The 15389-nt window shown below is 49.0% G+C and overlaps 1 protein-coding gene across 1 annotated transcript in view; it reads right to left on the bottom strand.

Annotated features, from left to right (window-relative positions):
- The window catches only part of TNFRSF21 (TNF receptor superfamily member 21), a 67037-nt gene extending 59056 nt beyond the window's left edge, over positions 1–7981 (bottom strand). The window contains exon 1 of the mRNA XM_034766626.1: positions 7564–7981. Coding sequence (XP_034622517.1) covers positions 7564–7644 — 81 coding nt within the window. The 5' untranslated portion in view covers positions 7645–7981. The remainder of the gene's footprint in view (positions 1–7563) is intronic.
- Positions 7982–15389: the final 7408 nt, after the last annotated feature.

Here is a 15389-nt window from a genome sequence, read left to right as displayed (position 1 = left end):
CTGATGAGGTTCAACAAGGACAAGTGCAGAGTCCTGCACTTAGGACGGAAGAATCCCATGCACTGCTACAGACTAGGGACCGAATGGCTAGGTAGCAGTTCTGCTGAAAAGGACCTAGGGGTCACAGTGGACGAGAAGCTGGATATGAGTCAACAGTCTTCATGTTCACTAGAGCAGAGCAATTGCTCTACTTTGACAGTGGACTTGCTTAACTTTAAAACGGGGAAGGGAGCACTCCTGTTTCCCCAGATCAAGAGGGAGAAGTTGTGGAGTTGTATACTATCCCTAGTAGGGCCAGCTAGTTCATTTTTTCAATATAGGAGTGCTCTTCTCATGGCACGTTCAGTCTGGTCCAGTGGATAAAACGCTAGATTGGAGTCCAGGGTCTCTTCTTGGCTCTGCCATCCCTTGCCCAAAGTGACACCTCACCTCTGTGTCCCCTCCCACTCTTATCTTGGCAAAGGCCTGGTCTACACTGGACAGCACTAGGTCAACAGAATTCTCCTGGCAAATTAGCTACCTCCTTCCTCTGGGTGAGGTACAGCAGATTCCCCAACAGCAGAACCCCTCCCATCAGCGTAGATAGTGTCTTCACTGAAGTGCTAGAGCAGTACTGCTGCAGCATTTTAAGTGTAGACAAGCCCTAATCTTTAGTGGGAGGACTGTCCCCTATGCTACACAACAGCGGGGCCCAGGTCTCAACTGAGGTCTCTGTGTACTACTGTAATACAAATAATTGGGATACATTAGTAACAATTATTTTCAGCTTGAAGCCTTTGTATAGACAATTACACTTCTGGGGGAAGAAGGAGGCAGCCCCTGGGTACAGCATTTTTTAATCCACATTTAATCTCTAAATTAAAATAGAGCTAGTAAGTATTAGCAGGGAAAGCATACAGCTGGGATTCTGATAACTTGAGTGCTTGTACCAATTTGCCAGACTGAAAACTCGGCTGTATCAGATACTGCCTAGTCTCCCATTCACCTGTGAATGCACTAACTAGCGTGGAGATAAGAACTCTGAATAGCCCACACGCACAGCCAGTTAGAGGTCGGCAGGTGTGTACCAGAGGGAGCATAGGCCACCAGTCACAAAAGCTTGAGGTAATGGTTTGGAAGCCAGGGCTGTACAGGGTGTCCAAAAGTTATTCAGTTTTGTTCTCCACACCGGCCCCCAGCGCACAAAGCTAACAATGCTTGTGTCACTTAGCTTGTGAAAGATTCAAGTGATGACAATGCGACAGCCAGGAACTACAAAAGGACATTAGTTAAAAATTAAGTCAGTGTTGATAACAGATTCCTCATTCCCATGACTTTCCTTAGTAAGGTCAAAACTCAGATCGAAGTAGCTGACCAAGCTAATACTTCTAATATCAACAGCTGCAGGAGCATGGGCAGAAGGTAGAGCTCCCCTTCAGGGAGGCTACCCTCAGCTCCGCCCCTTCCACCCCTTCTCGCAGCAGGAGCCCCTCACCCCTGCCTCCTTCATGGCTGGAACCCCAGGCAGGCCCCCCTCACCCGACCTAGAGGAGCCCCAAGCACCCCCGACCCACCACCTGCCTGGAGGAGTCCCAAGCCAGCTGCAGCCATGCCGCACCTCCTCTCCCCAGACTCCAAGCCGCCCGGGGAAAAGCATCTCTGTTTGATATGCCCCATGCAAGTCTCCGCCGGCTGATGAGGCTACTCAGGTTCCCGGGTTCATCAGTAATCTCCTTGGAGTCCAGAGGAAGCTGAATAGCACATACCGTCGCCTCAGCTGCCCCGGAACCTGCATGGGTCATAATAAATCAAAAACTTTCCCCCAAAAACTTTGCAACCGGGTGGTCCGGCAGTAGCACCTATTATACCCACTGCCCATGTGCAGGAGCATAAGAATAATTAACTGAAATGTGAAGCATAATCCAATTCATTACGCAAATACCAAAGAGTGAATTACATGAAAAAATGAGGGGGGGGGGAGAGTATCTATCTTGTGCAAGATACATCTAGTCAGTATATCGGATTTCAAGTTGTTGCTACAGCATTGTTCTTAATGCCCAATAGGCCCACTGAAGTTGCCATAAGCAGTGGAGAAAAGAATTCTCCATCCAGCGTGAATAAGAGCTGACACCCCAATTTTTCCCCCCACAAAAAGAGCTGGTTTACATTTGGGAGAGCAGTTCTCACTCAGTCATAATGCAGTGTGCCAGAACATCTCTCATGTCAAAAGATGCACTTCCATGAGTTTCCAGTCCATTCAAATATTTTAAGGGTTTAAACATCAAGGCAGTAGAGACATTTTGGAGTGCTACAAGGGAGCTTTAACTAGGACAAATTGGGAAAGGGGGAAATTCAGGCTGGCTATCAAAACGTCTCCATCAGCTCTGGCCATGCTACCCTCTATTTGATTCCCTTCACTAGCTCCTGTTTCTTTCCACATCAGTCAAACTTGTCACCCTCATCTTCATCCCACTGTACAACTCCCCATGCCCTCTGCTCAGCCCACTTCTTACCTGGTTTTCTCTCCCACTATGGAGTGTTGCACTGACTCCTACATAAGCCCTCTACTGTTGCTCTCTTGCCCAGATTCCGAAAAAGCACAGGCAACGTAATAAAGCTCGTCGGTCAGAAACCCTAACAGCTAGCAGTAAAACTGAAATGGCCATGTCCATTACTCATGTGAGCTACCAGAGCTTCCTGATGCTTGTTGTCAACCTCAATCTTCCTTCCGCTTCACCTCCAGGCTGTGTTTGTTACCCGAGGTGTTTTCTTTGTCTCAAATTCAGCCCCAGTTCTGCCAACTGAGCACAGGACTTACCGTGACAAGCAGTCCCACCGTGGCTACTTATGGCAGTAAGCAGTAAACCCAACAGTAAGTGTTTACAAAACTGGGCCTTAGTTGGTAAGCTCTCCGGGTCAGAGATACCGTATCTATTGTGTCAAGTATCGGGGGTAGCCGTGTTAGTCTGTATCTACAAAAACAACAAGGAGTCTGGTGGCACCTTAAAGACTAAACAGATTTATTTGGGCATAAGCTTTCGAAGAAGTGAGGTTTTTACTCACGAAAGCTTATGCCCAAATAAATCTGTTAGTCTTTAAGGTGCCACCAGACTCCTCGTATCTATTGCTATACTCATTCCTCCTACAGCTTTGTCATGGTTTGTCCAATTTAGGACCTGATTCACTCCTTGCCCAAGTGAATCTGCTAGTGGTGCCAATGGAAATTTTGGCTGGACAAGTGGTTTGGGACCCTTAGATTCTACGACTCTCAAGACCTCGCTGCGTCATCTTATTTCTGTAATGTCACACACACACTCACTCAAAGTTACTAAGGGAAGATCAAGGCACTGGTAAACTTAGGAAAGCGCACGGACAAAAAAAAAAAATCTGAGTGTGGGTTACATGACAGTAAGTTGGTAGAAACAAGAGCTGATGCGTAGGCAAGGACAGAGTTATAGTTAGCAGTGAACTTTGATGCTACAGCTGTTAGTCTGTGGAATTGCCTCTGGAGGGAAATGGCAAAATCTCACCACCTGGCACACAACTGAACTGGACGTCACACTAGTAAATGTATAATGGGGAAAATCCTGTACAAGCAGAGTGAACTCTAGTTCCACTAAGTAAAGTGAGTTTTCACTTGTTAAATAAGCCATATGAGCAGTTTCATTTATGCAAGGATGATCCACTATAATTCATTTTCACTTGTGCTACTAAGTTTTGTTTAAAATCAAGCATAAGTTTTGTCACCTGTATTAAAGTGACAAATAAATGTTTTCCCTTCAGTTATGTACGATCATTGTTTTGGACACTCTTCCTCTTCCTAGTTGCTAGTGGTTTTAGCTTCCCTAACTACACCTGCTTTCCTTTAGATTATGGGTCTGAAAAAAGCCACCTGTGCAGAGGACAGGATACCTTCTATCCCAGAGAGTAAAATCTCCAGGTCTGTTTCCATTCTCTCCTCCACCCCCAAGAGACAGGGGAGCAAGGCAACTAAGATAGTCTGGGTCTTAAACAGAGAAGAGAAGAAAATATGCTGCAAGTTATTTTAACTTGAGTTTAATGATGGAGAGGTTCTTAAGGAAAGCAAATGAGTTCTCATTTGTAGAAGTGTTGAAGATATTCTAATTAGGTTTGATTTTTTTAAGGGAATACATGAATTTTGCTCTAACCTACCAATAGCCGTTTTTAGGTCTGCATAGAATAATGAAATTTAAGGAATATGCAACCAAATTGTTCCATACTAATAAGCTGAAATAGTACCAAGGCCTCATTCAGTCCCCACCCAAAGAGACAATGTGGGACATGAACAAGCTATAGGAAAAGCTGTGATGGTTAGTTCCTACCCTCGTACACATGGGAGAAATGAGACAAATGTTAAAAGTGTACACGGGACTACACATTTCTGTAGCACGTTATGAAGGGCAGGCACTGATCCTGTCCCATCATAAATGGCAACACTCTAGCTGACCTCAATAGGAACAGGATTCCAAGGCCGCTACCCAACAACAAGCAGCACGCTCAAGTCCCTCTCCCTGCCTTGATAAGAGAAGTAAAGCAACAAGTGGGAGAATTCAAGCAAAAGAGCGAGAAAATTGATCAAGTAAAGGTAGATTAGGCTCCTTTAAAACTCACTGCTTTCAGCAATCTGAACGAGTCACTGCCTGCTGCATGTTAAATGACCCTGTTAACGAATGATGCAAGGTAAACAGTTATGAACACAAGAAGGTTACATAACGTAATTGACTGATCAGATAGCCAGCTGTAGCTTCAGAACCACTACCAAGTTGCACTGTTTGTACCAATGGTAAAAACTATGAACGGGCATTTTATTTTTATATGTGAATCCGTGTAAGTGAATTTATTCTTGAATACAAGCCTCCAAGAAGGTGATAAGGATCATTAACCATTTAGTCTGTCAGATCAATTAAGTTATCAAGTGATAGCCAGGGAAACACTGTCAGTAAGTTTCAGAGCCTGGGTAGTTCGTTCTCTGTAGTTTTTGCTGTTTAATACAGGGTGGTTTCTTCAATCATAACAAATGATTGAGCAATGAGGCCCTGATACAGACCATATTTTGGCAATTTATGAACCGAACCTGACCTCCTATTTTCTGAAAATCTTTAACATGGTGTTAAAATTAGTGTTCTTATATCTGAAAAAGTAATTCATTCGGTTTTCCATTTAACACCTTTATGACCTTAGTTTACTTTTCTTTATCCAGGGGATTCTCGTAGGGCCAGCAGTGACTTGCCAAGACCCACCCTGATCCAGAGAACAAACACATTCCTTAGCTATACAGTTCACTTGAGTACATAGTTTATTTACCATCCACCTGGGTTAATTCTGACATACCAATTTACTGGTGTCTCCGGGGAAGGGAAATGGGGCAGTCTGTGTGTGTTAAAGCCTTACCTGCAGTGGAGGTAAACATTCAAATGAACTCTGCTCTCAGGCTACAGAACATTTCCATGTGAATATAAGACAGCCAACAGCATTTAGATAAGATGAGCTTTCACATCTCTCTCCACAAGGATTACAGCAAAACCTCACATTTCCCCTGGAAGGTGCTGAATACACAGTGCCATAGCAACAGCAATGCTCAGAAAGAGGGAGCTCTCACTCTACCAACCTCAGAAGATTTCTTAAGTCTAGACAGCAAAATTGCTTCCTTATGAATCCAGATTAAAATCAGAAATTCAACTCTCTCACTTGGGTTTATAATACATGCTATTGCAAGTCACCTCCTAAAGCCTTGCACTGGGGCCTTGTACTGATCAACCCTGCAAGAGCCAAGCACAAGATGCAGCCCTGTTAAATATCTTCAAGATGGGGCTGGCAAATAGAGAGGAGGATTCCTGGAATGGTGGGGGATTCATTCATCTGACTTCTATTAACATTTCCCAAAATCTCAGTTGTGTGTTTATTTCTGATGCAATTAGTTGTACAGTAACTGCCACATTTGTGGGTTAAGGGGGTGACATCTATCAGAGATGGCAGAGGTCTAAACAACTGGACAATCTATTTTCCGGTCCATGCAGGACTGTCCCCGACGTTGTCTAGTCTAATATCTTAGAAGTTCAGTTGTTAAAGTCATGAGTCTTGTGGCTGCCACCCCTTCCCTTGGGAAGACAATTCCATGGCCTAACACCTCTCGCTGTCGGGAATGATTCCCCTGATATTGCACCTAGAGGGACCCCCTCTCTATTCCACCCTTTTGATCCTAGTGCCACCACCCTGGGCAGATTTGGGAGGAGGCATGCACAGAAAAAACAGCGCAAAGCTGCGCAGAGATCCCAGCAGCAACACATCCACCCTCTCCCACCACCCAATCATCAATATACCCTTCTCACCACCCCAAAAGCAACACATGCACCCCCAGGCTACACCCATTGCCAGGGTGCCTCCTGCTGGGCAGTGGGAGATACCGGCTAGGATCCTGCCCCAGGGAGATGGGGAAAGAGGAGGCAGAGTCCAGGGGAGGCAAGAATAAGCTCCACCTCAATCCTCTTAGCTAGGGCTGAGGGATTGCAGAAACCGCCCCCTGGCTCTGGACACCTGCCCGCGGGTGGGAGCCGGGCCGATGGAGGAGGAAGCAGGGGGAGACGGTGCCCGCTCGGGGTGGGGGTTCCTAGGGTCTCGCCGCAGCCAGCGGCGGCAGCACCGTGCCATGACTCACTGCAGCGACAACAAACGGCTGCGCGGGCCGGGCGAGCGCGGCGCTGAGCCGAGACGCAGCAGCCGGGCCAGCCCGGACAAAGGGGCCCGCGTGCTGCGGCAGGGGGCCGCGGCCCAGCCCCCAGCCTCCAGCCGGCCTCCCTCCCACCCCCAGCCTCTCGGGCAGCGGGCGCCTCGTCCTCCGCGAGCGATGAACAGCCCGCCCCTGAGCCTGCATGAGCAGCCCCACGGTGCCCTGGCCCCCAACCCGCAATGCACAGTGTGCACTAACCCCGCACTCACCCCCCAGCCCGGGCCCTCCATCATCAGCCCCCAGCCCGGGCCCTCGCGCTCCCTGCCCCTAGCCCTCCATCAGCAGCCCCCAGCCCGGGCCCTAGCCCCCTCCATCAGCAGCCCCCAGCCCGGGCCCTCGCGATCCCAGCCCCTAGCCCTCCATCAGAAGCCCCCTACTCCACTTAGCCCCATAAAAAGCCACCCCCCATGCCCTAGCGCCCCCTGGTATCTCCATCAGCACCCCCACCCAAACCCTTCCCCATCCTCATATGCCACAGTCCCTATCAGCAGCCCCCATCCCCTAGCGCTCCCATTCATCATCAGCAGCACCCGCACCACCCATCAAAACCCTTGCCCTTCTCCATGTGCCTAGCCCGCCCCATCCATCCTCATCCCCCCCATGTGCCCTACCCCCCCAATCCATGTGCCCTAGCCCGCCCCATCCATCCTCATCCCCCCCATGTGCCCTACCCCCCCAATCCATGTGCCCTAGCCCGCCCCATCCATCCTCATCCCCCCATGTGCCCTACCCCCCCAATCCATGTGCCCTAGCCCGCCCCATCCATCCATCTATCCCCATCCCCTCCCATATGCCCTCCCCAATCCATGCCATGCCCCCCCACCCGCAGCACTCACAATGAGAAGGCTGGAGATGGCTGCGGCTCTCCGGCCGGCCTGCGGGAAGGCGGCGGCGCGGCTGCTCGCAGAAGCCCCCATGGCTGGCTGCGGCGGTGCGGCTGGGTGTGGGGATGTCACAGCGCCATGGAGCCGGGGCCGGCCGGCAGCGAGAGCAGAGAGGGGCGCGCCTCGCCCGGCGCCGCAGCGTGCACGGCGGAGGAGCAGCCCATCTAGGCGCGGCGTCCTGGGCTGGTTTGGGGCGCTCAGCGGCGGCCGCGGCTCGGCTGCGCGGCGGGGACCCCCGGCTGCGCGGCGCTCCGGCCCTCCGGCCCCAGCAGCGCGGGCTGCAGGCAGCGAGGGAGCAGGGCGAGGCGCCTGCTTCCCATAGCTACCACGGGGCTGTGCCAGCCTCACCGGCCGGCTTCAAACTAACAGCGCGCGGCAGGGCGGAGCGAGTAGGAGCCGCGCGAGGGAGAGGCGTGGCACACACGTGAGGCGGAAAGGGGCGGTGCCTCCCTTTGTTGCGTCAACCGGGGAAGACACAGCGCCCCCCAGCGTTCTGTCTGGGAATGGCATTTGACACTCCCCAAGCCATGGGCGGGGGGAAGCCAAGGGAAAATACCTGACCTCATGCCTACTGCAGTCAATGGGAATCTTTTGTATTGGAGAGTCCACTTCTCTGGAGTAGGGATCCATCCAGGTCAGTAGGCTTCTGGGGAGATCTTTTAGTTGGGATTCATAGATTCATAGATTATAGGACTGGAAGGGACCTTGAGAGGTCATCGAGTCCAGTCCCCTGCCCACATGGCAGGACCAAATACTGCCTAGGCCATCCCTAATAGACATTTATCTAACCTACTCTTAAATATCTCCAGAGACGGAGATTCCACAACCTCCCTAGGCAATTTGTTCCAGTATTTAACCACCCTGACAGTTAGGAACTTTTTCCTAATGTCCAACCTAGACCTCCCTTGCTGCAGTTTAAACCCATTGTTTCTGGTTCTATCCTTAGAGGCTAAGGTGAACAAGTTCTCTCCCTCCTCCTTATGACACCCTTTTAGATACCTGAAAAGTGGATAGTGGGATAGTGGATGCTGTCTGTGCCACAAGTAATACTGGAGCAAAGGGTGGGGAGCAGCTGGGAAGAGCGAGCAAGATGGGGGCCTGGGCAGAGAGTGCCCAGTGGAGGGAGTTGTCTCCAGACACAAGGGCCTTGAAGGCCAAACTTGAGGGGGGCAGAGGGAAATGCGAACTAAAGAGGAGAGCTGATGCTGGGGAGTAGGGTTCTGCCACCTGGAGCCTGAGGGAATGCGGCCACCCCAACAGCAGGGGTCTTACCCACGGTATCACCGCAGCGCAGCTAAGTCCTTGGAGGGAGGCTTGGGACATGTGAGGAATAGGCTATGACTTTTCTTGAGTTCAGTGGCCAGTGTAGAGAGAGTACCCTGGAGTAGGGACACCCTAGCCCCTCTCCTAAGTGACCATAACAAGACTGGGGGTTAAGGCTCTCAAAAATGCTGAGCCCAGCCTTATCAGGGTTATGAGGACTCTGCCGCATGGGAGAGTGGAAGAGAAGTCCTCAAGGTCAGGCAGGCATCCCGGTAAAGGGAGTAAGAGTGAGGACTCAGATCTTTTTGCTATCCGATTGTGCCGGTGTAGTACAGAAGCCAGGAAAATTCTTCACAATAGCAGGACCAGGCTATTCCGATGCAGAGGAAAGATAAAAAGAGCCACAGGAGGCCAGCGTGGCTATGCAAGGAGCTTTTAGCTATCTACAACCATAAGGGATACATACAGGAAATGGAAGGAGGGGCATGTCACTAAGGGTATGTCTACACTACGAAATTAGGTTGATTTTATAGAAGTCGATTTTTAGAAATCGATTTTATAGTGTCAATTGTGTATGTCCCCACTAAGCACATTAAGTCGGCGGAGTGCATCCTCACTATCGTGGCTAGCATCGACTCATGGAGCGGTGCACTGTGGGAAGCTATCCCACAGTTCCCGCAGTCTCCGCTACCCATTGGAATTCTGGGTTAAGCTCCCAATGCCTGATGGGGCAAAAACATTGTTGGAGGTGGTTTTGGGTATATGTCGTCAGTCTCCCCTCCCTCTCTCCATGAAAGCAACTCCAGACGATCATTTTGCGCCTTTTTTCCTGGGTTACCCATGCAGACGCCATAGCACGGCAAGCATGGAGCCTGCTCAGCTCACCGCTGCTGTTGCGAGCATTGTAAACACCTCGCGCATTATACTGCAGTATGTGCAGAACCTGGCTAATGTGGAGGAAAACAAAGTCCTCACTCTGAGTTTAAAGCAACAAGCCAGAGGCAGCTTTATTACAAGCAATTGCAGTATGCACGGGAGAGTACACACAGGCAGGGGTTCCCCCTCCCGAGGCAGATCTCCGTTAGATAAACAATTAGGGCAAGCATTTATACCTTTTGTTACAGACAATAATGATCAACAACCGCATCTTGTTTATACATATTCCTTCTGATATCTTACTTTTCTCAGCAGTTCCTGCTGCAGTCTGTATTCCATTCTTATTTAACACAAGGTCGAAAAACAGTATCTCTTACCGTTTTTTTCACTCGCTTTCCACTTGCCCAGGCCCTGCCTTGAAATCTCGCGTTATTAGAGCTAGTGTTAGCCTGACTCGTACTCTGTTCCTAGAAACTAAGATATCTGCGTTCAAATTCCCTTTATCCTTTTCTCTACTTCCACCCTAAGAGACGGCAGCACGAGGACGATTGTGAGGAGGACATGGACACAGACGTTCCTGAAAGCATGGGATGTGTCAATTGGGACATCATGGTGGCAGTGGGGCTGGTTGATACAGTGGAATGCCGATTCTGGGCCTGGCAAACAAGCACAGACTGGTGGGACCCAGTGGGATGAGTCCCAGTGGCTGTGAAACTTTTGCATGCGTATGGCCACTTTCCTGGAACTCTGTGAGTTGCTTTCCCCCGCCCTGAAGCGCAGGAATACCAAGATGAGAGCTGCCCTGACAGTTGAGAAGCGAGTGGCGATAGCCCTGTGGCAGCTTGCAACGGCTGACTGCTACCAGTCAGTCGGGAATCAATTTGGAGTGGGCAAATCTACTGTGGGGACTGCTGTGATTCAAGTAGCCAATGCAATCACTGACTTTCTGCTATCAAGGGTAGTGACTCTGGGAAATGTGCAGGTCATAGTGGGTGGCTTTGTTGCAATGGGTTTCCCTAACTGTGGTGTGGAGATAGACGGAACGCATATCCCTATCTTGGCACCGGACCACCTTGCCAACCAGTACATAAACCGCAAAGGGTACTTCTCAATGGTGCTGCAAGCACTGGTCGATCCCAAGGGACATTTCACCGACATCAACGTGGGATGGCCAGGAAAGGTGCATGATACTCACATCTTTAGGAACTCTGGTCTGTTTAAACAGCTGCAAGAAGGGAATTACTTCCCAGACCAGAAAATTACTGTTGGAGATGTTGAAATGCCAATAGTTATCCTTGGAGACCCAGCCTACCCCTTACTCCCATGGCTCATGAAGCCATACACAGGCAGCCTGGACAGTAGTAAGGAGCAGTTCAATTATAGGCTGAGCATGTGCAGAATGGTGGTAGTCTAGAATGTGCCTTTGGACGTTTAAAAGCTCACTGGCGCTGTTTGCTGACTAGGTTAGACCTCAGCACAACCAATATTCCCATTGTTATTACTGCTTGCTGTGTGCTCCATAATATCTGTGAGAGTAAGGGGGAGACGTTTATGGCGGGGTGAGAGGTTGAGGCAAATTGCCTGGCTGCCAATTTTGAACAGCCAACACCAGGGCGATTAGAAGAGCACAGGTAGGCGCGCTGCACATCAGAGAGGCTTTGAAAACCAGTTTCATGACTGGCTAGGCTATGGTGTGACAGTTGTGTGTGTTTCTTCTTGATGCAAACCCGCCCCCTTTCTTGATTTTAATTCCTTGTAAGCCAACCACCACCCCACTTCGATCACAGCTGGCAAAGGAAATAAAGTCACTATTGTTCTGAAACCATGCATTCTTTATTAATTAAAAAAAAGGGAGATAACTGATAAAGTAGCCCGGGTGAGGTAGGGTGGAGTAGTTGAGGAGAGGAGGAGGGAAGGACAAGGCCGCATTGCTTAGTGTAGCCACACTACAAATCAAAACTGTTTGAATGACAGCCTTCTGTTGCTTGGGCCATCCTCTGGAGTGGAGTGGCTGGGTGCCCAGAGCCTCCCCCCATTGCATTCTTGGGCATCTGGGTGAGGAGAATATGGAACTTGGGGAGGAGAGAAGGTTTTTGTACAGTGGATGCAGCAGCAGTCCGTGCTCTTGTTGGCTTTCCTGCACCCCACCAGACACCTGAGCATAGCCTCAACATTGCATCCTGCTTCTTCTCATTGCACTCATGTAATGCTTTCCTGGACTCTGCCACTGAATGCCTCCATGCATTCAGCTGTGCCCTATCAGTGCGGGAGGACTGCATGAGCTCGGAAAACATGTCATCGCGAGTGCGGTTTTTTCGCCTTCTAATCTGCAATAACTTCAGGGACGGAGATGATAGGGGGAGCATAGAAACATTTGCACCTGAGGGGGGATAAAAAGGGAGAGTAAAATTTAAGATGATACATTTCTGAGAACAACAGGGAGACTCTTTCACAGTGAATCAAGCAATTCACAGCAGACAGCACATGTGCTTTAGGTACAAGGTTGCATTTTGCCTTTTATATTCAGTGCCTGCTGGTATGGTGATACATCACACATGGTTGGGCAACAGAATTCGGTTTCCAGGCAGCCATGGTAAGCCAAAGGGTATGCGGGGTTGGCTTCTTCCGCCTTCATAACATGTGGGAATGGTTTCAAACTGCAGCACCCTCCTTTCCCATAGCAAGCAATGCCGGTTGGGTTTGCCATTTAAAAGGAGGGGCTTCAGTTTTCGGTGCAGCACACACACCCCCAGCCTTCCCCAGAAACCTTCTGCAAAGGCTTTCAGAGTACCTCCAGGAGAGCTTCATGGAGATGTCCCTGGAGAATTCCTGCTTCATCCCCAGACACGTTAACAGACTTTTCCAGTAGCTGTACTGGCTGCGAATGCATCCCAAGTCTTCAGAGCAAATCAAACATTAAACACTATTGCTTTTAAACCCCGTACTGTAGTTACAAATGTGCACTCACCAGAGGTGCCTTCTCTGCCTTCGGGGTCCAGGAACCCGCCTTGGGAGGGTATCGGCTCCAGGGTGATGAAAAGGTCCTGGCTGCCGGGGAGAACACCGCTTGCCTGCTGTGCATCTCCTCCTCCTCCACAAAATCCTCCTCTGTGTTGCATGAGACTCCCCCTTGCAGGTGTTCACGGACAGTGGTGGGGTAGTGGTAAGGTCCCCCCCTAGAATGCCATGCAGCTGATCATAGAAGCGGCATGTATGGGGCTCTGACCCAGAGCGACTGTTTGCCTCCTTTGTCTTTTGGTAGGCTTGCCTTAGCTCCTTGACTTTCACGCTGCACTGCTGTGTGTCCCTGTTGTAGCCTCTGTCCACCATGCCCTGTGTGATTTTGGCATATATATTAACATTTCTTCTTTTTGATCGGAGTTCTGTGTGCACAGATTCTTCTCTCCATACAGAAATCAGATCCAGTGTCTCCCGTTTGCTCCATGCTAGAGCTCGTTTGCGATTCTGGGGAGACTGCATGATCACCTGTGCTGCTGAGCTCACCACGCTGACCAAACAGGAAATGAAATTCACAAGTACCCGGGGCTTTTTCTGTGTACCTGGCTAGTGCATCGGAGTTGAAAGTGCTGTCCAGAGCGGTCACATTGGAGCACTCTGGGATAGCTCCCGGAGGCCAATAACGTCGATTTGCTTCTGCACTACCCCAAATTCGACCCAGCAAAGTTGATTTTAGCGCTACTCCCCTCGCCAGGGAGGAGTAAAGAAGTCGATTTTAAGAGCCCTTTAGGTCTACAGAACAGGGTTGTTTGTGTAGATGCATTCATTATAAAATCGACCTAACGTGGCTAAATTTGACCTAACCCTGTAGTGTAGATCAGGGCTCAGGAAGTATACATGGGAATAGCACAAGTGTGTAGGGACAAAAATCAGGAAAGCCAGGGAAAGAATGAGTTACAGTTAGCAAGGAATGTTAGAAACAACAAGAAGGGATTCTTCAACTACGTCAGACAAAAAAGAAAGGGATTGTGTGGGTCCACTGCTCAATGGAGAAGGTAAGCTGGTAACAGAAGATAAGAAGGTGGAACTGCTCACTGCCTGCTTTGCTTCAGTTTTATCACAAAAAATAATATGTGAGCAGACGACTAGCAAAGTTATCATAGACAAAGAGGAAGGGATGCAAATCAGGATATGTAAAGAATGCATCAGAGATCTTCTGACCAATTTGAATGAATTCTAGACGGCAGGGCCTGATGCTATTCATCCCAAGGTACTGAAGAAATTAGCAGAAGAAATCTTGGAGCCACTGGCCATAATACTTGTAAACTCATGGATGACATGGGAGAGGTCCCAGAAGACTGGAGAAGGGCGAATGTAGTGCCCATCTTTAAAGGGGTAAAAGGAGGAGCTGGGGAATTATAAACCAGTCAGCCTGACTTTGATACCTGGAAAGCTACTAGAGCTATGTATAAAACATTCAATTTGCAGATACCTGGAGACGAAGAGGTAATTACTAGCAGTCAGCATGGATTACTAAGAATAAATCATGCCAAACCAGCTTAATTTCCTTCTTTGACAAGGTAACTGGTTTTATGGATAGGGGGGATGTGGTAGACATAACATACCTAGACTTCAGCAAGGTTTTTGACACAATGCCACATGACATTTGATAAGTAAGCTGGAGAAATGTGGGCTCAGTGGAATTACCATTAAGTAGATCCATAATTGGTTCAACAACCACAGAGAAAGAGTAACTATTAATGGAATGATGTCAGATTGGAGGGGCGGCGTCTCAAGGGGGGTTCCACAGGGATCTGTTCTGGGTCCACTGTTGTTTAACATCTTTGTTAATGACCTGGATGTTGGAAGACAGAGCAAACTGATCAGATCTACAGGTGACACAACACTTTGATGATAGAGTTCAGATTCAGAGGGATCTTGATAAATCGGAGAACTGGCCTATAGACAACAAAATTAAATTAAACAAAGACAAATGTCAAGTGCTACACTTAGGGAAGAAAAACCAAATGCACAAATACAAAATGGGGGATAACTAGCTTGGCAGCAGCTTCTGCTAAGAAGGATCTGGGAGTAGTGGAATATCAACCTCAACATGAGTCAGCAATGCGATGCTGTTGCAAAAAAAACCAAAACCACAAAGGAAAAAACCCCACAAACCCTAAGTCATAGGAGGGGATAATACCGCTCTACTCGGTGATAGCTAGGCCTCAGCTGGAGTGCTGTGTCCAATTTTGGTCACCAAGGTAGAGAAAGGATGTAGGGAAGCTGGAAAGGCTCCAGAGACAAGTGACAAAGGGATGAATTACAAGCCATAGGAGCAAAGGCTGAAGAAACTAGGTATGTTTAGTTTGGAAAAGAGATTAAGGGAGGACACGATAGGAGTCTTCAAATACTTGAAAGCCCACCATTAAAAAAAGGGGGGGAGAAAACTTCTCTTTTGCCACAGAGGGCAGGACAAGAGGCAATGGGCTCAAACTACAGCATAGCAGATTTAGATTCAATCTCAGGAAAAGCTTCCTAATGGTAAAAATAGTAGGACGATGGAACAGACTGCCTAGGGAGTTCTGACAACCTCCAGCAAAGGAGCTTCCAAAAAGAAGGCTGGATGGCCATCTGTCTTGGATGGTTTAGACACAACAAATCCTGCATCTTGGCAGCAG

Source organism: Trachemys scripta, chromosome 3 (assembly GCF_013100865.1).
Source record: "Trachemys scripta elegans isolate TJP31775 chromosome 3, CAS_Tse_1.0, whole genome shotgun sequence".
NCBI classification, from domain to species: domain Eukaryota; kingdom Metazoa; phylum Chordata; order Testudines; family Emydidae; genus Trachemys; species Trachemys scripta.
Note: the sequence above shows the minus strand (reverse complement) of the source record. Positions and strands in the feature narration are given on the sequence as shown.